The sequence below is a fragment of the Meriones unguiculatus genome, chromosome 16 (genome assembly GCF_030254825.1).
Source record: "Meriones unguiculatus strain TT.TT164.6M chromosome 16, Bangor_MerUng_6.1, whole genome shotgun sequence".
Classification (NCBI taxonomy): domain Eukaryota; kingdom Metazoa; phylum Chordata; class Mammalia; order Rodentia; family Muridae; genus Meriones; species Meriones unguiculatus.
Window position 1 is genome coordinate 29,954,361 of NC_083363.1, and position 21,308 is coordinate 29,975,668.

The following is a 21,308-nucleotide window of genomic DNA, read 5'->3' on the forward strand; positions in this document are numbered from 1 at the left end:
GGATCCCCAGAATCCATGTGTCATGTGAGCATAGCTGAGTAACCGTAACTTTAGTGCTTAGAAGGCTCAGGGATCCCGGAGCAAGCTGGCTAACCAAACTAGCTACATCGCTGAGCTCTGCTCAGTTGAGAACCCTGCCCCAGTGAACAAGTGGAGAGTGACAGAGGAAGACTCTGCAGGCCGCCTCAGGCCTCCACCCCCCGTGCACACACATGCCCATGAGGGGAAGCCGGATGAGATGGTCTGCTAAGAGAGTCTCTGCTCAGGTTCTGGTGTAACAAGGGCCTAGGGACAGTGCCCAGGGGAAGACTTATGACGCCAGGTAAATATTTGTCCAGTGAACAGACATTCTTCTGAGACAGGGGTTACTGGTTCACGGTAGCATCCCTCTGTGAACTCTGGAGGGAGACACGATGAGCTGAGCGATGCGGAACAGAGAAATGTTCGGGAGGCTTTACCGTACAAGGCAGAAGCTCCATCTTGGCCAGTTAATGGGGGAAAGGCCAGACCAGAATGCAGCCTCAGATGAGGAAGAAAAGCAGAGAAGGCCACACCTGCTGGTTCCCTGACAACGAGCCAGCGTTAGGGTGGGTTCGCAGCCTCCACACCCTTGTCCCTAGTATGTTCAGGGAAGGCAAAAGGCTTACGTGCAAGATGAATCAGGCCCGTTAAAACAGTCTTTGTTTGAGACCCAAGTCAAAGCTCCAGCCTCCTCTTGGGCTCTGTGAGTACATTCCGAGCCAAATAGAAGTGGAAACCGGGGAGGCCGGGGAAGGGTGCAGCCCTCGCACGTGGGCCTGGTCCTCAGTCTTTTATTAAAGGGCAGACAGGGGCCAGCAGGATGGCTTAGCAGGTAAAGGAGCTTGCTGCCAAGCCTGCCGATCGCCGGGGCCATAAGAAGGAAGGAGGGAACCCGCTCCTGAAAGCTGTCCTCTGACCTCCACATGTGGGCCTTGGCACACGCACACACAAATGCATGCACACATACATGAACATACACACATGTTCGCAGACATACAAATGAAGGAATGAATGTAATTTTTAAAAAGAAGTGAGCACTTTTCCGGGAGGAAGTACAGAGGGAGCACTGAGGGAGCCGTAAGGAAAACCTCTGCAGATGGCCAGGGCTGGCGCAGCACTTTCTCTTGCTTCGCTAGATGGCGTGGGCTCCAGCAGGAGCCGTCACTAGCCCTCATTTTCTTAGAGGCGGCAGGAGGAAAGCGTGCCCCCCCCACCGGTGTTTGGAGTCTGGGTCTCCCTGGGACCCCGAGCTAACTAGTGAGGCTCTGCTGGCTGTCACGTGATCCCCAGGGATCCACCTGCAGCGGCCTTCACAGCTCTGGGATTACAGGCATATGCCACCAGGCTAAGCTCTTTTAGTGGATTCTGGGACTTGAACTCAGGTCCTCATGTTTGCAGCAAGCACTTTATGAACTGAGCCATCTCCTTAGCCCCTCAGTTCTGTTTCTTTGTCAGCCATATGAGCTTAGCACAAACAACTCATCTGGCAAACTTTCTGATTTAAGAAAGAAATCTGTACAGAGTTCTGGGAGAACTAGAAGTTTGGGCGGGTAAGGGGTGACCAGTAGACACCACACATTGAAGACCTTTTTCCTCATCGCCCAGGAGCATCCCTGACACTTGGGTGCATATCTTTGGCAGGTTACTGACTGTCTGTATTCCATTTTCCCGTTTCTTGCAGCATGGGTGTAAACCACCGTTCTCTGCACAGAGCTCGTGGTGTGGACAGTTGAGGTTCAGGTCCTCGGGCGGCAGAGATGGCCCGGTGGTTAAGAGCACTTGCTGCTCTCCCAGAGGAGCTGGGTTTGATTCCCAGTACCCGCCTAGGGCTGCTCACAGCTGCCTGTAACTCCAGCTCCAGGGGATCTAATGCCCTCTGCTGGCTTGTGCAGGCAGGGCTTGCAAGGATTGTCTGTCTGTGTGCACGTATGTATGCGTGTATCTCTTCCTCCCTGCCCCGGGTTTGCACAGTTCCCGTCTGAAGTTGTCCTACATGCTCCCGTCTACAGTGCGTCATAAAATAGCCAACATGTAGACACAGAGTGCTGCGTGTTGAAGTTTGAGTCCCCCTATCTTCCTATCTCTGACTCACTTTGTCTTGATGACGAATATGTTGTACAGAGTGAAATAAAAACCCATCAGCATTCCTGAGGTGTGCATGACCTCCGAGCAGTAGAATTCGGTCTGTAATCCTGTGGCAACATGAAATTTCTCTTCAGAGTTCTTAAGCCAATAGATCGGCACCATGAGAAAAGTGTAATTATAAGCACCGTGGAACAAATGCCATTGTTGTAAGAAGTTTCATTGTGAAGTATGTCTTGTAAATGCCAAACTGGAGGCCACGGCCACTTAATTGTCGAGACTACAAAGTCCCCATTCTTTTAAAGAGGGCATCCACGGTGTAGCCTGAGACTCTAGATTTGAAATGTGATGGGTGACAGAAAGAAGGCCACTCTGTAACATCAACCTGGGTGTTCTAGGTTAACCGGGGGGCCTTTTTCTAGCAACCACTCCACAACAGGTCGCTGGGCCTGTGCAGCTCCCACGGACTGTGTGTAAGTAATTAAGATCATTCCTAATTGGTCTTAATGAATTGGCTGGAAAATGGCCGTTTCTTACCTCACTTACCACGGCCTCTTGACTGCGCATCTACGCAGTGTTACCTGTGAATGGCCCGGAAGCAGGGAGAGGTGTTAACTGCTTCGCGTTGGCTGGTGTTGTCTCTGTCATTCTCCTGCAACCCACCCCTAAATCAAAACTGGAGAGAGGCCACTGGGATATGGTTTTGTATACTTGTAATCCCAGCATTCAGGAGGTAGAGACACAGGATTGCCGTGAGTTACGGTCCAGCTCATAATACATACATAGTGAGTTTTGGGCCAGTTTGGACTACAGAGTAAAGCTTTGTCTTAAGGGGGATGTGAGCAGGAGAGGCTGGAGAGACGACTTAGTGGTTAAGAGCACTTTCTGCTCCTCCAGAGGACCTGAGTACAATTCCCAGTGCCTATATTGAGTGGCTCGCAACAGCCTGTAATTCCAGCCCTGGGGGATCTGATGCCTCTGGCTTCTGAGGGTACTCACTCACACATACCCACATGCAAAGACATCCACACAATTTAAAAATGAAAATAAGAAGCTGGAAGTGGTGGCACACACTTGTAATCCCAGCCCAGGCAGGTAGATCTCTGTGAGTTTGAGGCTCTCCTGATCTACCAAGTGAGTCCGGGAGAGCCAAGGCTACACAGAGAAACCTGTCTCAAAAGAGAGAGAGAAAGAAAGAAAGAGAGAGACGGGAGGGAGGGAGGGAAGGAGGGAGAGAGAGAGAGAGAGAGAAGAAAAGAAAGGAAAGCCAGGTTATCACACACCTATAATTCCTGAACTTGGGAGGCAGAGGAAGGTGAATCTCTGATTTCAAGGCCAGCCTGGCCTACATAGTGAGTTCTAGGCTAGCCAGGGTTATATAGTGATGACACTCGGTCTTAAAAAATAAAAATACGGGCTGGAGAGATGGCTCAGAGGTAAAGAGCACTGGCTGCTCTTCCAGAGGTCCTGAGTTCAATTCCTAGCAACCACATGGCGACTCAAAACCATCTATAGAGAGATCTGGTGCCCTCTTCTGCTGTACAGGTGAACATGCAGACAGAACATTGTATAAATGATAAATAAATCTGGGGTGGGGGGAAGGTGTGCAAAAATAAAATAAATAAATAAAAATAAAATAACACTGGAGAGAGAAAACTTGTGGATCCGGATTCAGGGTAGAAATTGTCAGAAAGTCTTTATTCTTCTTGGAAATTCCCACTTCTAGATTCTAAGAATCAAAGGCTTTTCCTAGAGCTGCATGACTCGGGATGAGCAAACTGGAACTTGCCTGCTATAAGCAGGGCATGTATGGGAAAGACCTGGCGGAAACAAACGGCCTGCCAGGGGAAGATAGCTGGACGTACCTTCTCTTTCCTCATTTGTGAAATGGGATGACTGTTTACAGGCTATTTGGTGTCACATAATAAGTATGCAAACCTCTTGTGAGTAGTTTTTAAAAAGTCTATCTAAAATAAAAATGCTATATTAGAGAACTCCTGTTTCCTGGTCCTCAGCCACGTCTAGGCATGCAGGAGCCTGCCACCCTTCCTCTACCCTGGGAAGACAGCAGAGTCAAGTAGTTGAGAGTTTCTTAAACTCCTGTGTTTATCCAAGCATAGTGATGCGTGTCTGTAATCCGTTACCTAAGATGCTGAGACAGGAGGATTGTGACTCCAGAGCAGTCTTGGCTGCAAAGTGAGACCTCACCTGGGAAGCAGGAAGGAAAATCAAGAAAGCAAGCTGGGTGTGGTGTTGGGCTGTGCTTGGAAGTCCAGCACTGGAGAGATGAAGAGTGGGAAGATCAGGAATCAAGGGAAGCCTTGGCTACAACGCAAATTCAGGGTCAGTCTGAGCTACAGGAGACCCTTTCTAAAAAGGAAATAAAACCACAAACAAACAAGAAGATTGGAGAGGTGGCTCATCAGTTATGAGCACTTACTGCTCTTGCAGAAGACCTGGGTTTGGTACTCAGAACCCACATTAAGCAGCTCATAGCTATCTGTAACTCCAGCTCTGGGGAATCGGATGCCCTCTGGGCTACTTGGGCACTGACACATAAACTCACCAGGTCAAACACATATTCATAATATAAATTAATAAAAATCTCTAAAGCCAAATTAGTTCCTGAACTCTTTCCCAGCCCATCCTACTCAGTAACTTGCTATTTTAAGTTCTGTTTTTATGTACGTGAGTGTTTTGCCTGCATGTATGTATGCTCACCATATTCATGCCTTGTAACCATGGAGTTCAGAAGAAAACATCAGATCCTTTGGAACTGGAATGGTTGTGAGCTGCCATGTGGGTGCCGGGAACTGAATGTGGGTCCTCTGTAGGGACAGCGAGCGCTCTTAACTGCCGTGCCATCTCTCCAGACTTTATTTTATTCTTTCTTTATTTTAGTTGTGTGTGCATTTTATTTCTTTGTGAGTGCATGCCACATGGGTGCAGTGCCCACAGGAGCCAGAAGAGGGCATCAGATTCCCTGGAGCTAGAATTACTGGCAATTGTGACCTACTAGACATGGGTCCTGGGACCTGAACTTAGGTCCTCTGAACAAGCAGCAAGTGCTCCTAACAGGTGGTCCATTGCCCTAGTCCCTTCGTCTTATTTTTTGAGGCAGTGTCTCTCGTGAGACTGTGTCTTACCTTCTTGGCTAGACTGGCCGGCAGCAACCTGTAGGGGTGCTGTCACTTCTGCCTCCCAGCACTGAGGCACCCTGCACACACCTGGCTTTTATCTAGGTGTTTTTATCTAGGCTTTTATTTATGACGCTCAGGTCCTCATGCTTGTGTAGTAAGTGATTTACCCACTGTGCTGTCACCTCCTACCCTACAGGGGATTGTCACCTTTCCCCTCTGCCTTAGCATGTTTTTTTGTTTTGTTTTTCTGTAAGAGATCATGGGAGGACCCAAAGTGCAGTGGGAGGAATTCGTGACCTCAAGATCCCAAGTATCCAGAGAGCAGCCCTTAAGACTCTGTCACCTATCATGGTGACACAGCCCCAGTGACCCATGACCTCCTGGCTTGTGATTTCTATCCACCACTAAAAAAATATCTTTTGGAGATATCTTACCCTCTTGCCTTTATTAACAACAGACAAGTGAAGAGGAAGAGGAGGCCGAGGAAGAGGAAGAGGACCCAGAGGAAGATAGGAAATCCATAAAAGAGGAGGAGACTGAAGTGCCCAAGTCGCCAGAGCCACCGCCTGCCCCTGCCCTGGCTCCCGCTGAGGGCCCACCCATGCAGGCCGCTGGCCAAGCGTCAGGCTCCTTCATCTGTGAAATGCCCAACTGTGGGGCTGTAAGTATCTGTGTTGTCTGGGAGACGTGGGGGTCATGCAGCTGTGCCTAGTTCTAAGAGCGATGGACGTCTGGCAGAGGTCACGCCATATTGCCACCCCTTTCTTCCACACTTGGCCAAGGGAGAGTTACTGAGTGTGCTCTCTGCCAAGCATAATGCTGCATGCTGGGGATTTAGAAAGGGCCCCTAAAGCCAAGTGTGGTGGCACAGGCTTGTCATCCCAGCACTCTGGAGGTGTTGAGGCTGGTCTGCGGGAGGTGTATAGTGAGACTCCAGGCAAAGAGAGAGGGAGAGAGAGGCTCCTCCCTTCAGGTGCTGTGTGATTGACAGCTCTACACGAGAGCAGGCCTCCGGAAAGTACACGTGTTTACTATGCTGTTTCCTGGTACTCGGCAGGCCGTTGGCCTGTATGTCACCAAAGGTCAGATTGTACCTTGTCAACATGCATTTAAATTTACTAAAAGAGCCCACCAGGGCTTCTCTTTTTTAACACAGTGACGTGTCTGAACTGCCTCCCGTTTTATCTCTCTGGAAGGTTTAGCTTTTCATATTCCATAAAGTGTTACTAATTCTAATCCAGATATCACATTAGTGAATTGGAGAAAGTTGTTTCCAAACAACTAAAGTTTGTCTTTGCAGTCTGAGGGGACAGAAATTCACTAAGCAAATTAATGGTATGAACAGGCTAAAGGGGAGTCTGGGAGACCTCTTGATCTCCCCACTGAGGACAGAGAAGCCTGACAGGATGTGGGTAGTGTTGTCTGAGGCTCCCCATCCTAGATCCTATGTACATGGACTGGCTAGTCTGCCTAATCCCACTAGTCTGAATTGCTGAGATTTTTCCCAAATCAGGTTTCTTAAAGCCTGACATAGACAGTTCTGGAGGTGTTACCCTCTTCCCAGAAACACCACTGTCTTCTTTGCTTGTCTAATGCAGAATATATTGAATGCTGGTATTGAGAAAGACTTTAAAATGTTTATATCCTGGGATGGACAGGTGGTGCTCGCCTAGCGTCCCAGCACTCCAGAGGCAGAAGCAGGTTTCTCTGGTTCAAGGCCAGCCAGAGCTACATACTGAGACCCTGTCTCAAAATAAATAAATAAGTAAAAATGTTCATATACTAACACAGATCATTTGATTTTTATTTACTAACAAAAATCATTTGATTTTTATTTAAGAAAAATGAAAAGGCTTAAAAAAATAAATATGATTGAGCCAACTGGTGGTAACTCATATGTCTTTAATTCACTTGGGAGGCAGAGGCAGACGGATCGCTGAGTTCAAGGCCAGCCTGGTCTACAGAATGAGTTCCAGGACAGCCAGGGCTCTGTTACACAGAGAGACCCTAAATAAGTGTATGCATCTTCCATCACTTTAGAGAACATGAGATGTGCCGGCGTGTTGACCCCCTAATGGCCTGGCCTCTGCACTCCATCACTACCGTCTTGCCCAAATCACTTCAGTTCTGAGTTGATTAAGATGTGACTGCAGATGACAATATTTCTTGGTGAATTTGTTCAGAAATTGTGTGCTTTTTCAATTCATGGTTTTAGGGTGCAATGGTTTTTAGTTTGGGGGTGGGAAAAGTGGAGGAAGGAATCATCTTTTACTTTGCTCAATCAGACATGCTCAGCAAGATAGACATTCTTGTTGCCTGTTTAAAAACCCAGTCAAGGAAAAGATGATAGTTTATTCCATGCCTAGCAATGGAGGCTGGGTTCAGTAAATCAGACATAGATTTGTTTTTCGGTAATACAATTAAAGGGACCCGTGAGCTGAACAAAGAGAGGCCACCCAAACCCAGCGAGGTGGAATAAAGGACTGTTGGTTTGGGGGACTGTGGATTATAGGACAGAGGATAATTTGGTCCTGCAGGAACATTTTTGCTAAGCCTGGGGATGTGGGACTGGCATCTGGTGGGTGGAGGCACAGATGCTGATGTATAGCTCTGTGCGCAGGCCAGTCCTCAACTGTCCAGCCCCAAGAATCCGTAATGCTGAGGCCAAGAAGCCCTGCTCTGTGTCAATACTTGAAAAACTAGCCAGGCATTATGTATGGCAGACACCTGCACTCCCAGCAGGAGAATAAGGAATTTGGTTACATGGTGAAGTCAAGGCCAGCCTGGACCATGGTTAAGCCTTTTTTTTTCTTTTCTTTTTTTTTTGGTCTGCTTATTCTTGGCCAGGCACAGTGACACACACTCGTAATTCTAGCACTCAGGAGACAGTGGTGGGAGGATTGCCTCATGTTTAAAACCAATCTGATCTACATAGTGAGTTCCAGGCCAGCCCGGCCTGCAGAGCAACACCCTGTCCCCAAGACTGTTAAAGTTTGGGAGTCTTTTCTTTTTAAAAAAATAAACTCTCACTCTCCACTTATTTTTTTTTTATAAGTGCCCTGCGAGCCAGAAGAGGGCATCAGATCCCAATGTAGATGGTTGTGAGCTACCGGGTGGTTGCTAGGAACTGAACTCAGGACCTCTGGAAAACTAGACAGTGCTCTTAACCACTGAGCCATCTCTCCAGCCCCAAGTTTTTTGTTTTTTTTGTTTTGTTTTTTTTGTTTTTTGTTTTTTTGGGGGGGCGGGTGTCCTAAATGTATCTTCTGCAGTGCACTTGGATTGCAGGTGTAGGCCAGAGTAGGCGCATTCACCTGGCAAGCATGAGGCCCATGTTCTATGCCCAGCATCACAGAAAGCAGCAAGAATTAAAACAGGCTACTGAGGGAAGCTCTAATGCCTCTCATTTTGCACATGAGGTGGGGGCGGGGGGATTTGAAAGCCAAGTGGTTTAATGGCCTGTGTTCGGTGCAATGGAGTTAGAAGTTAGAGCTACATGCTGGGTCTCCTGACTTTGAGACTATAGCTCTGTCCTTCGTACTGAGCCACACTGCCTTGGGCTCAGGTTAGACCAGTGAGGGAAGTTTTTGGCACAGAGCTTGTGGTTGGGGTATCTGAGCTTTGCTCTCTGTGGCACACGCCCAGTGTTTGCTTGTATGAACCCTGTACTGTTTCATGTATCATGTGTTTTACCGCCAAGTGACTAACAAGCCTAATTTCCTTTTCAGGACTGTAGATGTCATGTCACTGCATTTCTTCCCCAGGTGTTCAGCTCCCGGCAGGCACTGAACGGCCACGCCCGCATCCATGGTGGCACCAACCAGGTGACCAAGACCCGAGGTGCTGTCCCCTCTGGGAAGCAGAAGCCAGGCGGCAACCAGAGTGGGTACTGCTCGGTAAAGAGTTCACCGTCTCACAGCACCACCAGCGGGGAGACAGACCCCACCACCATCTTCCCCTGCAAGGAGTGTGGCAAGTAGGTATACTTGGAGCAGGCACCAAACCCAAGGTCAAAATGAACGATTGTTCTGTGGCGGCTATTTCTTCAACTGGGGAAAAAGAAATAAATAAGCCAACAAGCAGACTCTCAGGACTCCCCTGGATAGCATCCACGGTCTGCAGGTGGCTCTCACAACCTCCATTCATGGTTCTGCCCACAGCAGACATCACTAATCAATTACAGAATTCTCTACCATCACATTAAGGCAAGGGGCAAGGCATATCCTTTATATCATAATGATGCAAACTGGCACATCTAGTTGATTAGAGGCCATGCATGGGAAAAGGCCTATTTTTATCCCTGTCCCTTTAACCATAACTTAAAACAACAGCTAACAGTGGATGGGAACAGTAAATGTTAGAATACTGGGCTTTTACTCCATCACATACTTCATGTGTGTGAACTCAGTCCTCACAGAGAAAAACTCCTTTCAGTTCAAGCTGTCTCCATGCTTATTTTACAAATAAAGATTTAAAGTCAGGGGCTGGGGAGATGGCTCAGAGGTTAAGAACACTGTTACACTGTTACAGTGTTACGTTACAGGGAGCCTATCTAGCGGTCAAATACATGGCTCCTTCGAAGCTTGCTTCTCAGTGAGTGTGCCTAACCTCAGGGCCACAGCATTATCACAGCTTGAGAGGTGGAAGGGGTCATACTGAGTCTCTCTCTAGTCCCTAATGCCTCAGATGTATAAGGAATGGCATCTGGAGCGGTCCCTACCAGGTGGCTCTGGAAAGGAAAATGTTCCTGGTTCCATAAGTGAGGCCAGTGGGGGCCCCAGCTTTCATGTTGGCATACAATGTGTCAAGTGGGCTATGGAGACGGCTTAGCAACTGGGGGCACTGATTGCTCTTCCAGAGGACCTGGCTTTGCTTCCGGCACCCCGATGGTAGCTAAGAACCCAGATGGTAACCAACAGCCATGCTAACTAACTCCAGTGCCTGGAGACCTAATGTCCTCTTCCTGCCCCCACGGGTGCCACACACATGTAGGACACAGAATTACATGTAAACACCCATTCCTATAAATAATAATAACCAAATATAAAGACCAATTATATTTAAGTATATCAGGCAACTCCGTAGCATTCACCAATGAGTGGGTCCTCCAGCTTTTGCCTGAGATGGTTTGAAACGGATGTTTTATACTCGTTCATTCATTTCCTCTTGAGAACAGCCCTGCAGGGGCTGACGAGACAGCTCAGCAGGGTACTGGCCACCAGGTCCAGATCTTACGTGGTGGAAGGAGAGAAAGTTGTTTCCTGACTCCCTCATGCCATGGGAGTGTACACCCGTGTGTGTGCATGTGTAGGCACACATACAGGTAATTTACTAAAATTATAGAGGGGCCTTGCCACACGAGTACATTTAGAAGACAGAAACTGGGACCGAGGAAATTCAGCCATGCGTGAAGGTGACCTGAAACCGATGAGCCTCATGCTTAGACTTCAGAACACTCAGGCTCGCCTGGCCTCTTGCACTTCAGCCACTGAGCTCTGCCGCCCGTCACACACTGAGGGACGCATGGGAGAAATGAGCCCCAGACTGACCAGCAGGACTGTCACTTCATGTAATGAAGGAAGCAGCCTGCACTAAAGGAGGCAGGCGCCCTCTCTGTAAGATCGGGGTATTCCACTGAGGGAAGACTAAGGCCTCCTCAGGCAAAAGCTCGGCAGGGTGAGGGCCCCTAATCTTAAAGTCCACAACTTTGTAAGCGGGCACTTGACCCTGCAAATGGAAAATGCCAAACCATGGAAGTTTGCTTCGTTCAAAAATGACTGAAAACCGTGCAGATGCAGTGGCGCACACCCGTATTTCTAGCCCCCAGGGACTGAGAAAAGGATTACAAGTTCAAAGACAGCCTGCACTATCTTGTGAGAGCCTGCCTCAGATGTATGGATAGATACACGCATACCTACATGCATACCTACATACATACATACATGGGTGGATGGGTGCCAGGTGCAGTGACACGTACTTATAGTCCCGTCACTTTGGAGGCAGAAGCAGGAGGATCCAGAGTTTAAGGTAATCCTTGGCTGTATGGAGTTGAAGGCTAAACTGAGCTACAAGAGATCTTATCTTTAAAAAAAAAAAAGTATGAAAGTCCCTTGAGCTGTGTGTAAGAAGTGGGTATAAAGCATGTGGGCCTCATGCTTAGACTTAGGTCCCATGTGCAGGAAATCTCACTGTGTACAGATGTCCAACATCTGACGCATTTGGGCAAGGGGCCACTCTCCTCATATTTCATGGTTCCAGCTGCTTTTTAAAACCATGCACTGAGGATATATTATTTTTGTCTTGCCTTTATGTTACCTGAGATCTTTTTTTCTTTTTGGCTTTATCGGTTATTAGGGTGTGTGTGCATGTGTGCACACGCGCGCCCACGTACATGCCAGGACACACATGAGAGATCAGGAGGCAGCTCTACAGAGTCAGTACTCTCCCTTCCTCTTTATATGAGTCCTGGGGCTCGAACTCAAGGTGATCAGACTGTCTCTGCAAATGCTTTTACCCATCGAGCCTCTCCCCTGCCCCTAAATATCTTTTCCTGTCAGAAATCTGAGTAAGACTTTATGAAAACCAGAATGTTTCCTGAGATTTTTTTTTTTCTGGTAGGAATAACATTGAACAAGTTCAGGGACGACCTCTTTCAGCTGCTCAAATCATGTTAATTTTCAACATGTCCAGCTAGAAATCCTCAACCTGTGGAACTCAGGCAGCGGGAGGGGGGTTGTTTGGTGGTTTGGTTGTCTGGCTGATTGGTTGAGTGTTGGTTAGCTTGGGAGAGTGACTAAATGGCATTTATGCTAGTCTTTCTCCACAAACGCAGGCTTATGTCTGAGCTAACTTTCCTGGAGATGCCCTAGATGGAAAATGTGCAGGCCACGATGCTCTCTGACTCAACACCTCACTTTCCCATCATATCCCAAAAGCAGTAGGGAAAATCAACAGACACAGTTGCGTGCCAGTGGCTAGAATAACGAACAGGCTTGACCCCTGATCTAAGGAGTCTGGCATCCTTTTATCCCAGGGTTGTGGACATTATTGACATTTTGGATCACATGATTCCTTGCTTGGGGCAGACGGGCTGGCCTTGCAAATAAGACATTTAGCAGTGCCTCTGCTTGGCCTCTGCTTGGTGCTAGACAGCTATCTCCCGAGGCAGGTCCAACAATCAAATGTGACTCTAGACATGGCTGGATGTTTTCTGAGAGGATGAAGGCTCTCCTAGCCGAGACCCGCCTCCGTCTAAAGGGAACAGTGTGAAATGATAACTATGGTAGCCAAGCGGGCTCTGCAGTGACAAGGAATGACAGCTGGGGCTCTGCAGCCCAGCCCAGTGAAGTGTGAAGAAAGGCCATTGGAACTGGCCACACAGGGTCACTAGTGACCCTGATGGGCCCAGTGAGGTTGAAGTACAAGGAGTAAGAGCCCGATTGGAAAAAGTGGAGTGAGAAAAGGGGTGTACCATGTGTGGGGGGGCAGATCCTTCAAGCCCCTTAACTGGAAGAGGAGGACCAGAAGCCAGGGTAGAGGTTGAGCTATTTAATGGTGAGATAGACGGCTCATCAGCAGAATTTGGGATTCTCCGGTGCAGAGAGAGTGGTTAGTGATAGGAGGGAGAGGCAAGAGCACCTGCTGGCCTGCGGATGGACGAGGCAGCCTTCGAGAAGGTCTCCATGGACACAGGAAGGAAACAGGACACACCATCAGTGTTTTCCTGTCGCCGCCATTCCTCTTCCTCCTAATGCTCAGAGAGATGGCTGGTCACAGCAGGAGGAAGCCACCACAAACCAGACCCGTACCCTGCAACACCCCCCCCTCAGTCGCTGCAGGAAAGTGGTCATCTTTATCTCCAGGCTCTCAGGTCTCCCGGGGGTCTCATAGGCTGTCCTCTCCTGCCTTTTCAGGGTCTTCTTCAAGATCAAAAGCCGGAATGCGCACATGAAGACCCACCGGCAGCAGGAGGAGCAGCAGAGGCAGAAGGCTCAGAAGGCAGCTTTTGCAGCAGAAATGGCAGCCACCATTGAGAGGACTACGGGGCCGGTGGGGGCACCTGAGCTGCTGCCCCTGGACCAGCTGAGTCTGATGAAGCCGGTCAAGGATGTGGACATCCTGGAGGACGACGTGGTCCAGCAGTTAGGTGTCATGGACGAGGCCGAGGTGGTGGGCACAGATCTTCTCTTGGATGAACAAGATTCGGTCTTGCTTCAAGGTGATACGGAACTCTGAGTCCCCGTCCATCACCCAGAGACACAGAAGCCACACTCCACCTCCACCCTCAGGAGAACCAGGACTTCCTGCTCCTTTGAAACCCTTTTAAACGACCTGTTTAAAAAGTGGTCCTTTTCTTCAGGTTAAGGGAGGGGAAAAATCCAGTTCTTTCTCTTTTACCTTCTTTTACATTGTTTTTGTTGGGGGTTGGGGGGGAATAAAAAATTGGCACAACTGTCTTTAAGAGGTGTCTCATCTGGGCTGTGTTCTCGTGGGGCCCTTTCCCTCCAGAGTGAGCCTCACATTCGTGTTGCTTTGCTTTCAAATGTCAGCCACCCTGGTTGCCTTTTGTCTCCAAACTTGCTTGCTGTGAATATGTGTCAGTGTGTGTGTGTGTGTGTGTATGTGTGTGTGTGTGTGTGTGTGTAGGAAGCAGTTTACCCCATTCATGCTGGGACTTTAGGCCATGTTTCCCCACCAAGAATTATTTTTATTCTGTTCTGACCTGCCAGAAAGCATTCTCTCACAGGTCAGAAGAACCTGTGTCTGTCTGTCTTTCTTCCTTCTTTCCTTTCTCTCTTTTTCCTTTTTTTTTTTTTTTTCAACATGGTTCATGGCCAGTGGAGTTCTGAACTTACTTTGCACCACTTGAACATACTGTGAAACCTTTTTTCACTCTGATTTGCTCTAACTTGTGTGTGCGGGACTGAGGTTTGCCTAGATGTTAGCTACAAAGAGATAGGGTTTTCTAACACATAGAGATAGCAGATGCAATGGGAACTGCTTTGAAAACCAACAAAAATGTTTTCAGATCGAAGTTCGCTACAGTGCTTGCATTCAGACAATGAATGTATTCGTTCCAAGTCACTTACCAAAGCAATCCTGGACTTCTCTAAGCTACATGACTTTGCTCTGCCCCTGACAGCAGGGGGCGCCAATTGTACTTGAAGGCAATAAACCTGTAATCCTTCAAAACTGTCATTGCCCAGGCTTTTGTGCTCAGTTGGGCTGACTCCCTCCCACTGTTAGGGCACAGACAGACTGGAACGCTGCCCCTGGCATGGAGGAGGGCAGTCAGCCTCCCCTCTGTGGCCTCCAGGCCAGGTGTCTTCAGGTCTTGACCCCTCCTTGAGTAGACTAGCTCCCCATCTCTGTGTAAGTACAGCTGTCGCGCTGGACCACTGTGCCGGCCCATGATCAGCTCGGCATTGGAGAGCATCCTAGCAGAGGAGTGGGGCTGGACTCCCTTCACGGTGGATTCTACAAAACCATTTGGCATATACTGGTGGCCAGGGCACCGTGGCCCACCACAGCCCTCACTCAGGCAGTGGCTTCTGAGTTCAGGAGAGCCACAAGGGGAAGACTATTTACAAAGATTCTTTTCCTTTCCATCACTGTTTTTTAGAAGCATCTTGAGGTCCTTTCGAGGTGGGAACGGGGTGGGGGGGTATGTTTTCCTTGCTATCTTTTCAAAGGGTTGTCTCTAGCCTGTCATTGCCCTCAGAAGGGTTGAGTTCAAAACTGCATGAGCTTCCTTTCCGGGTGCCACTCTTCAGCGGACCGCAGGGCCCTGTCTGTCTTTGTGTCTGTTTAGCTACAGAAAAGAGCAAATGCCCAGAGAACTCCAGGAGGTCCGTGTCCTCCTTTCGCTTGGGGATTTGCCCAGTCGGAAATCTTAGGAATAAACTGACCTGCCACCGCCAATATCCAATGCACAATTAATTTTGATTTTTCATGCAGTATAGCATAAGGAATATTTTGAGTTGAAAGAACCAAAGAACTCCTCCTTAATGACAGTTCAGATATCTTGAGTTTGTATTTCCCAACTATCAACTTAAAGTTTAATTGACTTCCTATTAAAAATTGCACTTTTTCCCCCCCCGGAAATGATTCTACCTGCATGTGCGTGTTGTGTTTTAGCTGCCCCCACCCCACCCCCTTCCCAATGGTTGATGTCTTCTTCACACGGCTCCCACTGACTCGATGGTTTTTCAGTAATGAATTTAGACTCCCTTTGAGAAAGCTTGTATATAAAAAGTTAACAGATCTATTTTATGGAAAAACCCATCTTATTTTCAAATATATTTAACTGCTGTTATATTTTATTAGAGGAAGGTTGTAAATATTTTCTAGGAGTTCTATTGTAAAGAAAAGTATTTTTGAAGAAAATTAATGTAATAAAAAGGAAAACGTTTTTAAATAGTGGCTGTGACTGCTTCCTGCTCCGCTTTTGTTCTGGCACACCCTCAGCCAGCGGTTTGCATGCCCTCATATCAGGATGTAATTCAGGTTTGCACTGTTCTAAGTTAACATCGTAATCTCCAATGTGCTTCACTGTATGTTTCTGGAATGCACAGCAGAGTGCTGTGTGCGCTCAACTCATGGTTTTTCTTTTGTAATGTGTGTATTTTTAATAAGGATTTTATGTAACATTTTGGCAAAAAAAAAAGGAAAAAAGAAAAACAAAGAGGACAGTATTTTCTAATGAATTTTATAATAACATTTTGCTAAAAATGTTCCTTCCTAGGTCAGTTTTTGTTAAGGCGAATCAAAAGTCTTATTTTCCAGGGGTTAAAAAAAAAAAAGTTTGAAGATGGAAAGCAAAGTTCTATTTAAACATCATATGTAATAAATGAATAAAGATGTTTTATAGACCTGTCCTCTAAAGGTGCATTTCTTAAATTAAAATGATGATGATAATGATGATGGTGGTGGTGGTGGTGGTGGTGGTGATGGTTGTGGTTGGTGGTGGTGGACTGGCAGGTCCTAAGCTGTCTCCTGTTCTGAGTGTTAGCGGTGAGCTGCTTTGGTTTGGGTTTTTTGTTGTTGGCTGTTGCTTTAAATGATTACGACGCTTTTGCAGAAGAGAACAGGAGAGCATTAAGGACGCTCCAGCCAATCAGCTGTCTGAGAAATCGCTCCAAGATGGTCATTTCAACCGGTAGAAGTGTAACCAAATACACAGTCGGATTTGTTTGTGAAAACCTGACTCAGTGTTGCATCAGCTGCCCTGAAATCAATCGTTATCTTTTTTGAGTCTCACCCTGCTCACATACTCCTTCTTTCGGCTATGGACGATTTCTGGATGCGTGGTCAATGCTAACCACCATCTTGCCTGTCCAGTGGCTTCTGTGGACAGTGAGTTTAGGTCTTCTGGTCAGATACTATTCTCATTAAAGTGTTCCTGCCTGGGGAAGCCAGGACCAGGATTTACATCTCTGCTCCTTGAGTAACGAATGAGCCACTTGAAGACATGGCATTGTCCAAACTATGCCTCCCATTAACTCTTCTCAGCACTTGGGAAGCAGAAGCAGGCAGATCTCTGAGAGTTCAAGGCCAGCCTGGTCTATATATTTCTGCCAGTTCCAGGTCAGCCGGGCCTACATTCTGTGACCGTCCACCCTCCCCTCAAGACAAGAAAGAAAAGAAATCTTACCGTAAGTCCTCAACAATAGGTTTATCCTGATTTATTAGCATTTTAATATGAATTTCCAAAATTTATATGTGTTTACTTTTAGTCAGCAGTAAACTTGAGAAGAAATTTGAGATTTTGTGTTTGATACAGTTTGTCCTTTTTAGAACTTTAATCTTTTTTGTATCATCCTATATCAAAATAGCTGGTCTAGGTTCAGTAAACATACAGCCAGGGTTGTAAACTGAGTCAGTTTTTAGCAAGATTCCAGTCCCACTGTTGCACTCATTCAGTCAGTCTGTCTCCATGACCTGTACTAGACACTTTCAGTCCTGTAATTGTGTATGCAAAGATGGCTGTGCCAATTGCTTCACTCAGAAGAATTGAATACTGAGCAAACGCAGATGGGGGGGGGAGGCTGCTCCACCTCACCATCGGAAGAGCAAAGTTTATACTCAATTAATACCAAGAACTTCCCCACACACACCTTCGGGGCATTTCATAGCCAGTCCTCTGTGGTCGTCTGCTAAAGCCTCTCTGCCCGGGCATGCTCTGTGTAAGGAAGAGCACTCATTCTTTTGCGAATGAAAGTTGAATTCCAAGCCAGGAAATGTGGCTCATGCACTCAGGGAGGCAGAGGCAGGCAGAGCTCTGTGAGTTTGAGGCCAGCCTGGTCTACGAAGCAAGTCCAGGACAACCAAGGCTACACAGAGAAACCCTGTCTTAAAAAAATAAATAAATAAAGGAAAGAAAAAATGTTGAATTCTGAATTCCACAGGACTGTCTTCCCCAGGTCAGAGATGTGTGTTCCAGACAACTGGATGGAGTTTTAATCCAAACATAATTTGGAAGGCATTTTAAAAAACTGGATGCGCTCTGTGGACCACAGATGTCTACATAAAAGAACTGTAAAAGAATGTTTGAGGAAAATAAAATGAGTGCTTCTTTACAGCAACAACAGAAAAGCTGTAGAAGGGTAAGAACGCTTCCTTCATGCAAGAGAGGCAAAGTCAGGCGTGATGGTGCTTGCTTATGATCCCAGTGCCAGGGACGTGGAAGCACGAGGGTCAGGATTTCCAGACCACCCTTGGCTACGTGGCAAGTTCTAGGCCAGCTGAGCCACACAATACTCTGTCTCAAAAGAGATGGTAAGATGCCTCAGCAGACAGAGTGGCCGGGCCTAACACCAAGTTGGATCCCTGGATCCTACAAAGTGGGAGGAGAGAACCAACTTCTGAGTTCCACCCTGACCTCCAGGACACAAACATGCATATCACACACAGTGCAAACAGACATACAGGGAGAGAACAAATCTGTTTGTTTGTTGAGACAGGGTTTCTCTGTGTAGCCTTGGCTGTCCTGGACTCACTTTGTAGACCAGGCTCACCTCAAACTCACATAAATCTGCCTTCCTTTGCCTCCCCAAGTGCTGGGCTTACAGACATACACTACTGAGCCCAGCTGAGAGAACAAATCTTCTGAAGAGGACTCTCATTAAAAGCAGAACAATTGGATAGTCAGGCCGCGTTGGCACACACCGTTGATTCCAGCACTCAGGAGGCAGAGGCAAGCTGATCTCTGAGCTGGAGGCCAGCCTGCTCTATAAAGCTAGTTCCAGGACGACAGCGAGGGCTACACAGAGAAACCCTATCTTGAAAAAAACAAAAACAATTGGTACAGTCAAAATAGGATTTAACCTACTTACCCTGCAGCTGTTTTCTGGGCCTAAAGCAAGGCGTTCTTGTAGAACTAACTGGAACTGTTCCTCTCGGTTGAGCCAGATGTTTAAAAGTTCCAACTGCAGGAAAGGGAACTGTGGTAACTGCCCACTCCAGAACGCGCCAAGGTTCCTGTGTATGCCTGGAGTTTCCAGACCCACCTGCCGCCTGGGGCCTAAAGAAACCAACGAGCAGAGACAGGAACTGAGTCTTTAAAACTGTGCCTCATTCAGGGTGCTGTCGAGCGGAAGAGACTGTGGGCTAACCCAGTCTCTAAAATAACTAATCTTAAGTCTCGGCTCTTCCCAGGAGATGATATGGGATGACAAAGGTGTCTGTCACTCAGGGGTCACTCTCCCTGCTCTGGGCAGTGATTGGCCAGGTCTCCCAGACTGGGGGTGTCTCTGCCTCTCTCATTATCACTCCGTGCACTCATCCCTGACTCTGTGGATCTTTGGCCCCAAACACTTCTTGAAAACCCAAATGTAGAGGCCACCGAGATGACTCAAAGGTAAAGGTGCTTGCTGCCAAGCCTGGAGATCTGAGTTCAAGTTCCCAGGCCCCACATGGTGGAAGGAGAGAACCAACAGTTTTCTGTCCTCTGACTTCCATGCACATACATAAAATTAATAAATAAAATATGTTGAGGGAAAAATCATGCCTCTAGTTAGTAGCAAAACTCTTCCAGGGATATCTGGATCGGGAAGAGGAGTTCACATGGACCAAGCAAACCATGCCCAGTGTGTGTGTGCTAAGCTAAGAACAGCATGTATGAGCTGACTCCTTTTTGCAACACGCAGTGCAAATGTGGGGATTATGCAGAATATGAAAGTGACTGGCCCTATCATGCCAACTCTGCTGCTGGCAAAACCGTGGCTTTTTCCTTTATGCTGTGTGCTGCCTGGTTTTATATCGGCTTGACACAAGCTCATCATCTGAGAGCAGGGAAGACCAATTAAGAAAATGCCTTCCTCAGAGAGGGTTGTAGGCAGGCCTTTGGGGCATTTCCTATGATGATGGAGGTGGGTGCGGCCACCCCTGAGCTCACGGTCCTGGGTTCTATAAGGAAGCAGCCTGAGCAAGTCCTGAAGAGCAAGCGAGTAGGCAGCACCCCTCCTTGGCCTCTGCATCAGCTCCTGCCTCAAGTTCCTGTCCTGCTTGAGTTCCCGTCTTGACTTCCTTTGATGATGAACTATAATATGGAAGTGTGAGACAAATAAACTCCCCAAGTTGCTCTGGTCATGGTGTTATGTCACAGCACTCGAAGCCCTAACTTTAGACCCTAACTTACACACTTGCCCCTGAGGCCTTACACTAAAATACAGTGCTCTGTCCTATGACATGGCTCAGGTGAGGCAGACAAGAGGATCTCAGTAAACCCCACATTTGAGCACAGACGTGGGGAAATCAGAACCAACGGCAGCTGCAGTGGCCACATGTGGAGTGCTGAAGGAGCTGACTCTCAGCTGTGAGAACCCACCACCGCAAAGGCCAAGGCCTCTAAGGGGGACACCCAGTTCCTAAGGCTGCTTTGAGCACACCTCTCTGGTTCCGATGAGCAGGATAAAACTGTCTTTGTGAAATGGGGTGAAGAGGACAGTGGTAGCTTTAGTCCTCTCATCCAAAAGAGACATCAACAGCCGGTCATCGTCAGACAGAACTAGAGCACTGCATGAGTCCAGCGGGCCTTGAACTAGGATTGTGACCCTTCACGATTATGGGTTCAGTTGTAACTCACCATATGACCTTGGCCAAGTCAACTCACCTCTGAGCCTCAGTTTCTCTACCAAAAAGTTAAGATTATTTCCGTGAGGATGAGATTGGGTAACCCAAGTGAGAGTCCTTTCCAAGCTGTTCTGTCACCAACATTATGGGTGCAGCACAGTCACCCAGCTGAGGACAGGAGGGTCACCCACCCGGAAGGACAGGAGGCTGGCTGCCAGCCATCTCGGAGAGATGGATGGGAAGTTCAGAAGTAGCCAGGAGATGAAGGTTGTGGCACTGTCAGCACAGACCACTGGCTGGGAGGGACCACCCTGAGTGTCACAATTTAGAGAGCCTAATTCTGAGGAGGCCTCTGGGTTACCTGCCCACGCACGGCACAGCCAACTCCAGCCAAGTACTAATGAAGATTCTGTTTCCACACAGAGGAACAGAAACACCTCCACGTAGAGGGCAGCCCGAGGGGCAGCAAAGGAGCTGTTTCTGCTCTCAGCTCTTCCATCAGTTTGAGGCGCCATCTGAACCAAATCATCCTGCCCTTAGTTCTCTTGCCTGCCAAGTAAGGCAACCAATGACCACTTGTGGGAGCCACAACTTCACATTTGCATGATGCTTTATTGAGATACAATACATCATTCTCATCAAGTTGATCCTTATTCATTTTCCCTTAAACCTCCTAAGGCCCGGGATGTAGAAGAGATCTAGTGTGATAAATTTGAGATGACTTCTGTCATGTGTTAGGTGTTGTACCAAATACCCTACCAGCATCTCAGTTTATCCTCTACTGCAAGTATCATTTATCCTCACCTCCACGTGACAAATGAGAAAACGGATTCAGAGTAAAGAAGAAATTTGATCCAGTCACCCAGCTAAATGAAGACCAGAGCTCCAAGTGTCTGTTAAACAAAGCTTAGAATTTTCCATCAACAAGGCAGGCGTTCCAAGCGATGTGAATAAAGTTTCAGAATAAAACGGCTTTTGAATTTGGGCTTAGTA

General features: G+C 47.6%; 1 protein-coding gene across 22 annotated transcripts in view; it reads left to right on the plus strand.

Annotated features, from left to right (window-relative positions):
- Trerf1 (transcriptional regulating factor 1) overlaps window positions 1–15,660 on the plus strand; it is a 207,588-nt gene extending 191,928 nt beyond the window's left edge. For 17 of the 22 annotated variants that reach the window (XM_060369566.1, XM_060369570.1, XM_060369567.1 and 14 more), the window contains 3 exons: window positions 5,701–5,904; window positions 8,972–9,219; window positions 13,157–15,660. In XM_060369566.1, the coding sequence (XP_060225549.1) occupies window positions 5,701–5,904; window positions 8,972–9,219; window positions 13,157–13,478 (774 nt within the window). In that variant the 3' untranslated portion in view covers window positions 13,479–15,660. The remainder of the gene's footprint in view (window positions 1–5,700; window positions 5,905–8,971; window positions 9,220–13,156) is intronic. The other 5 variants (XM_021639987.2, XM_021639983.2, XM_021639986.2 and 2 more) reach the window with 1 other exon arrangement.
- Window positions 15,661–21,308: the final 5,648 nt, after the last annotated feature.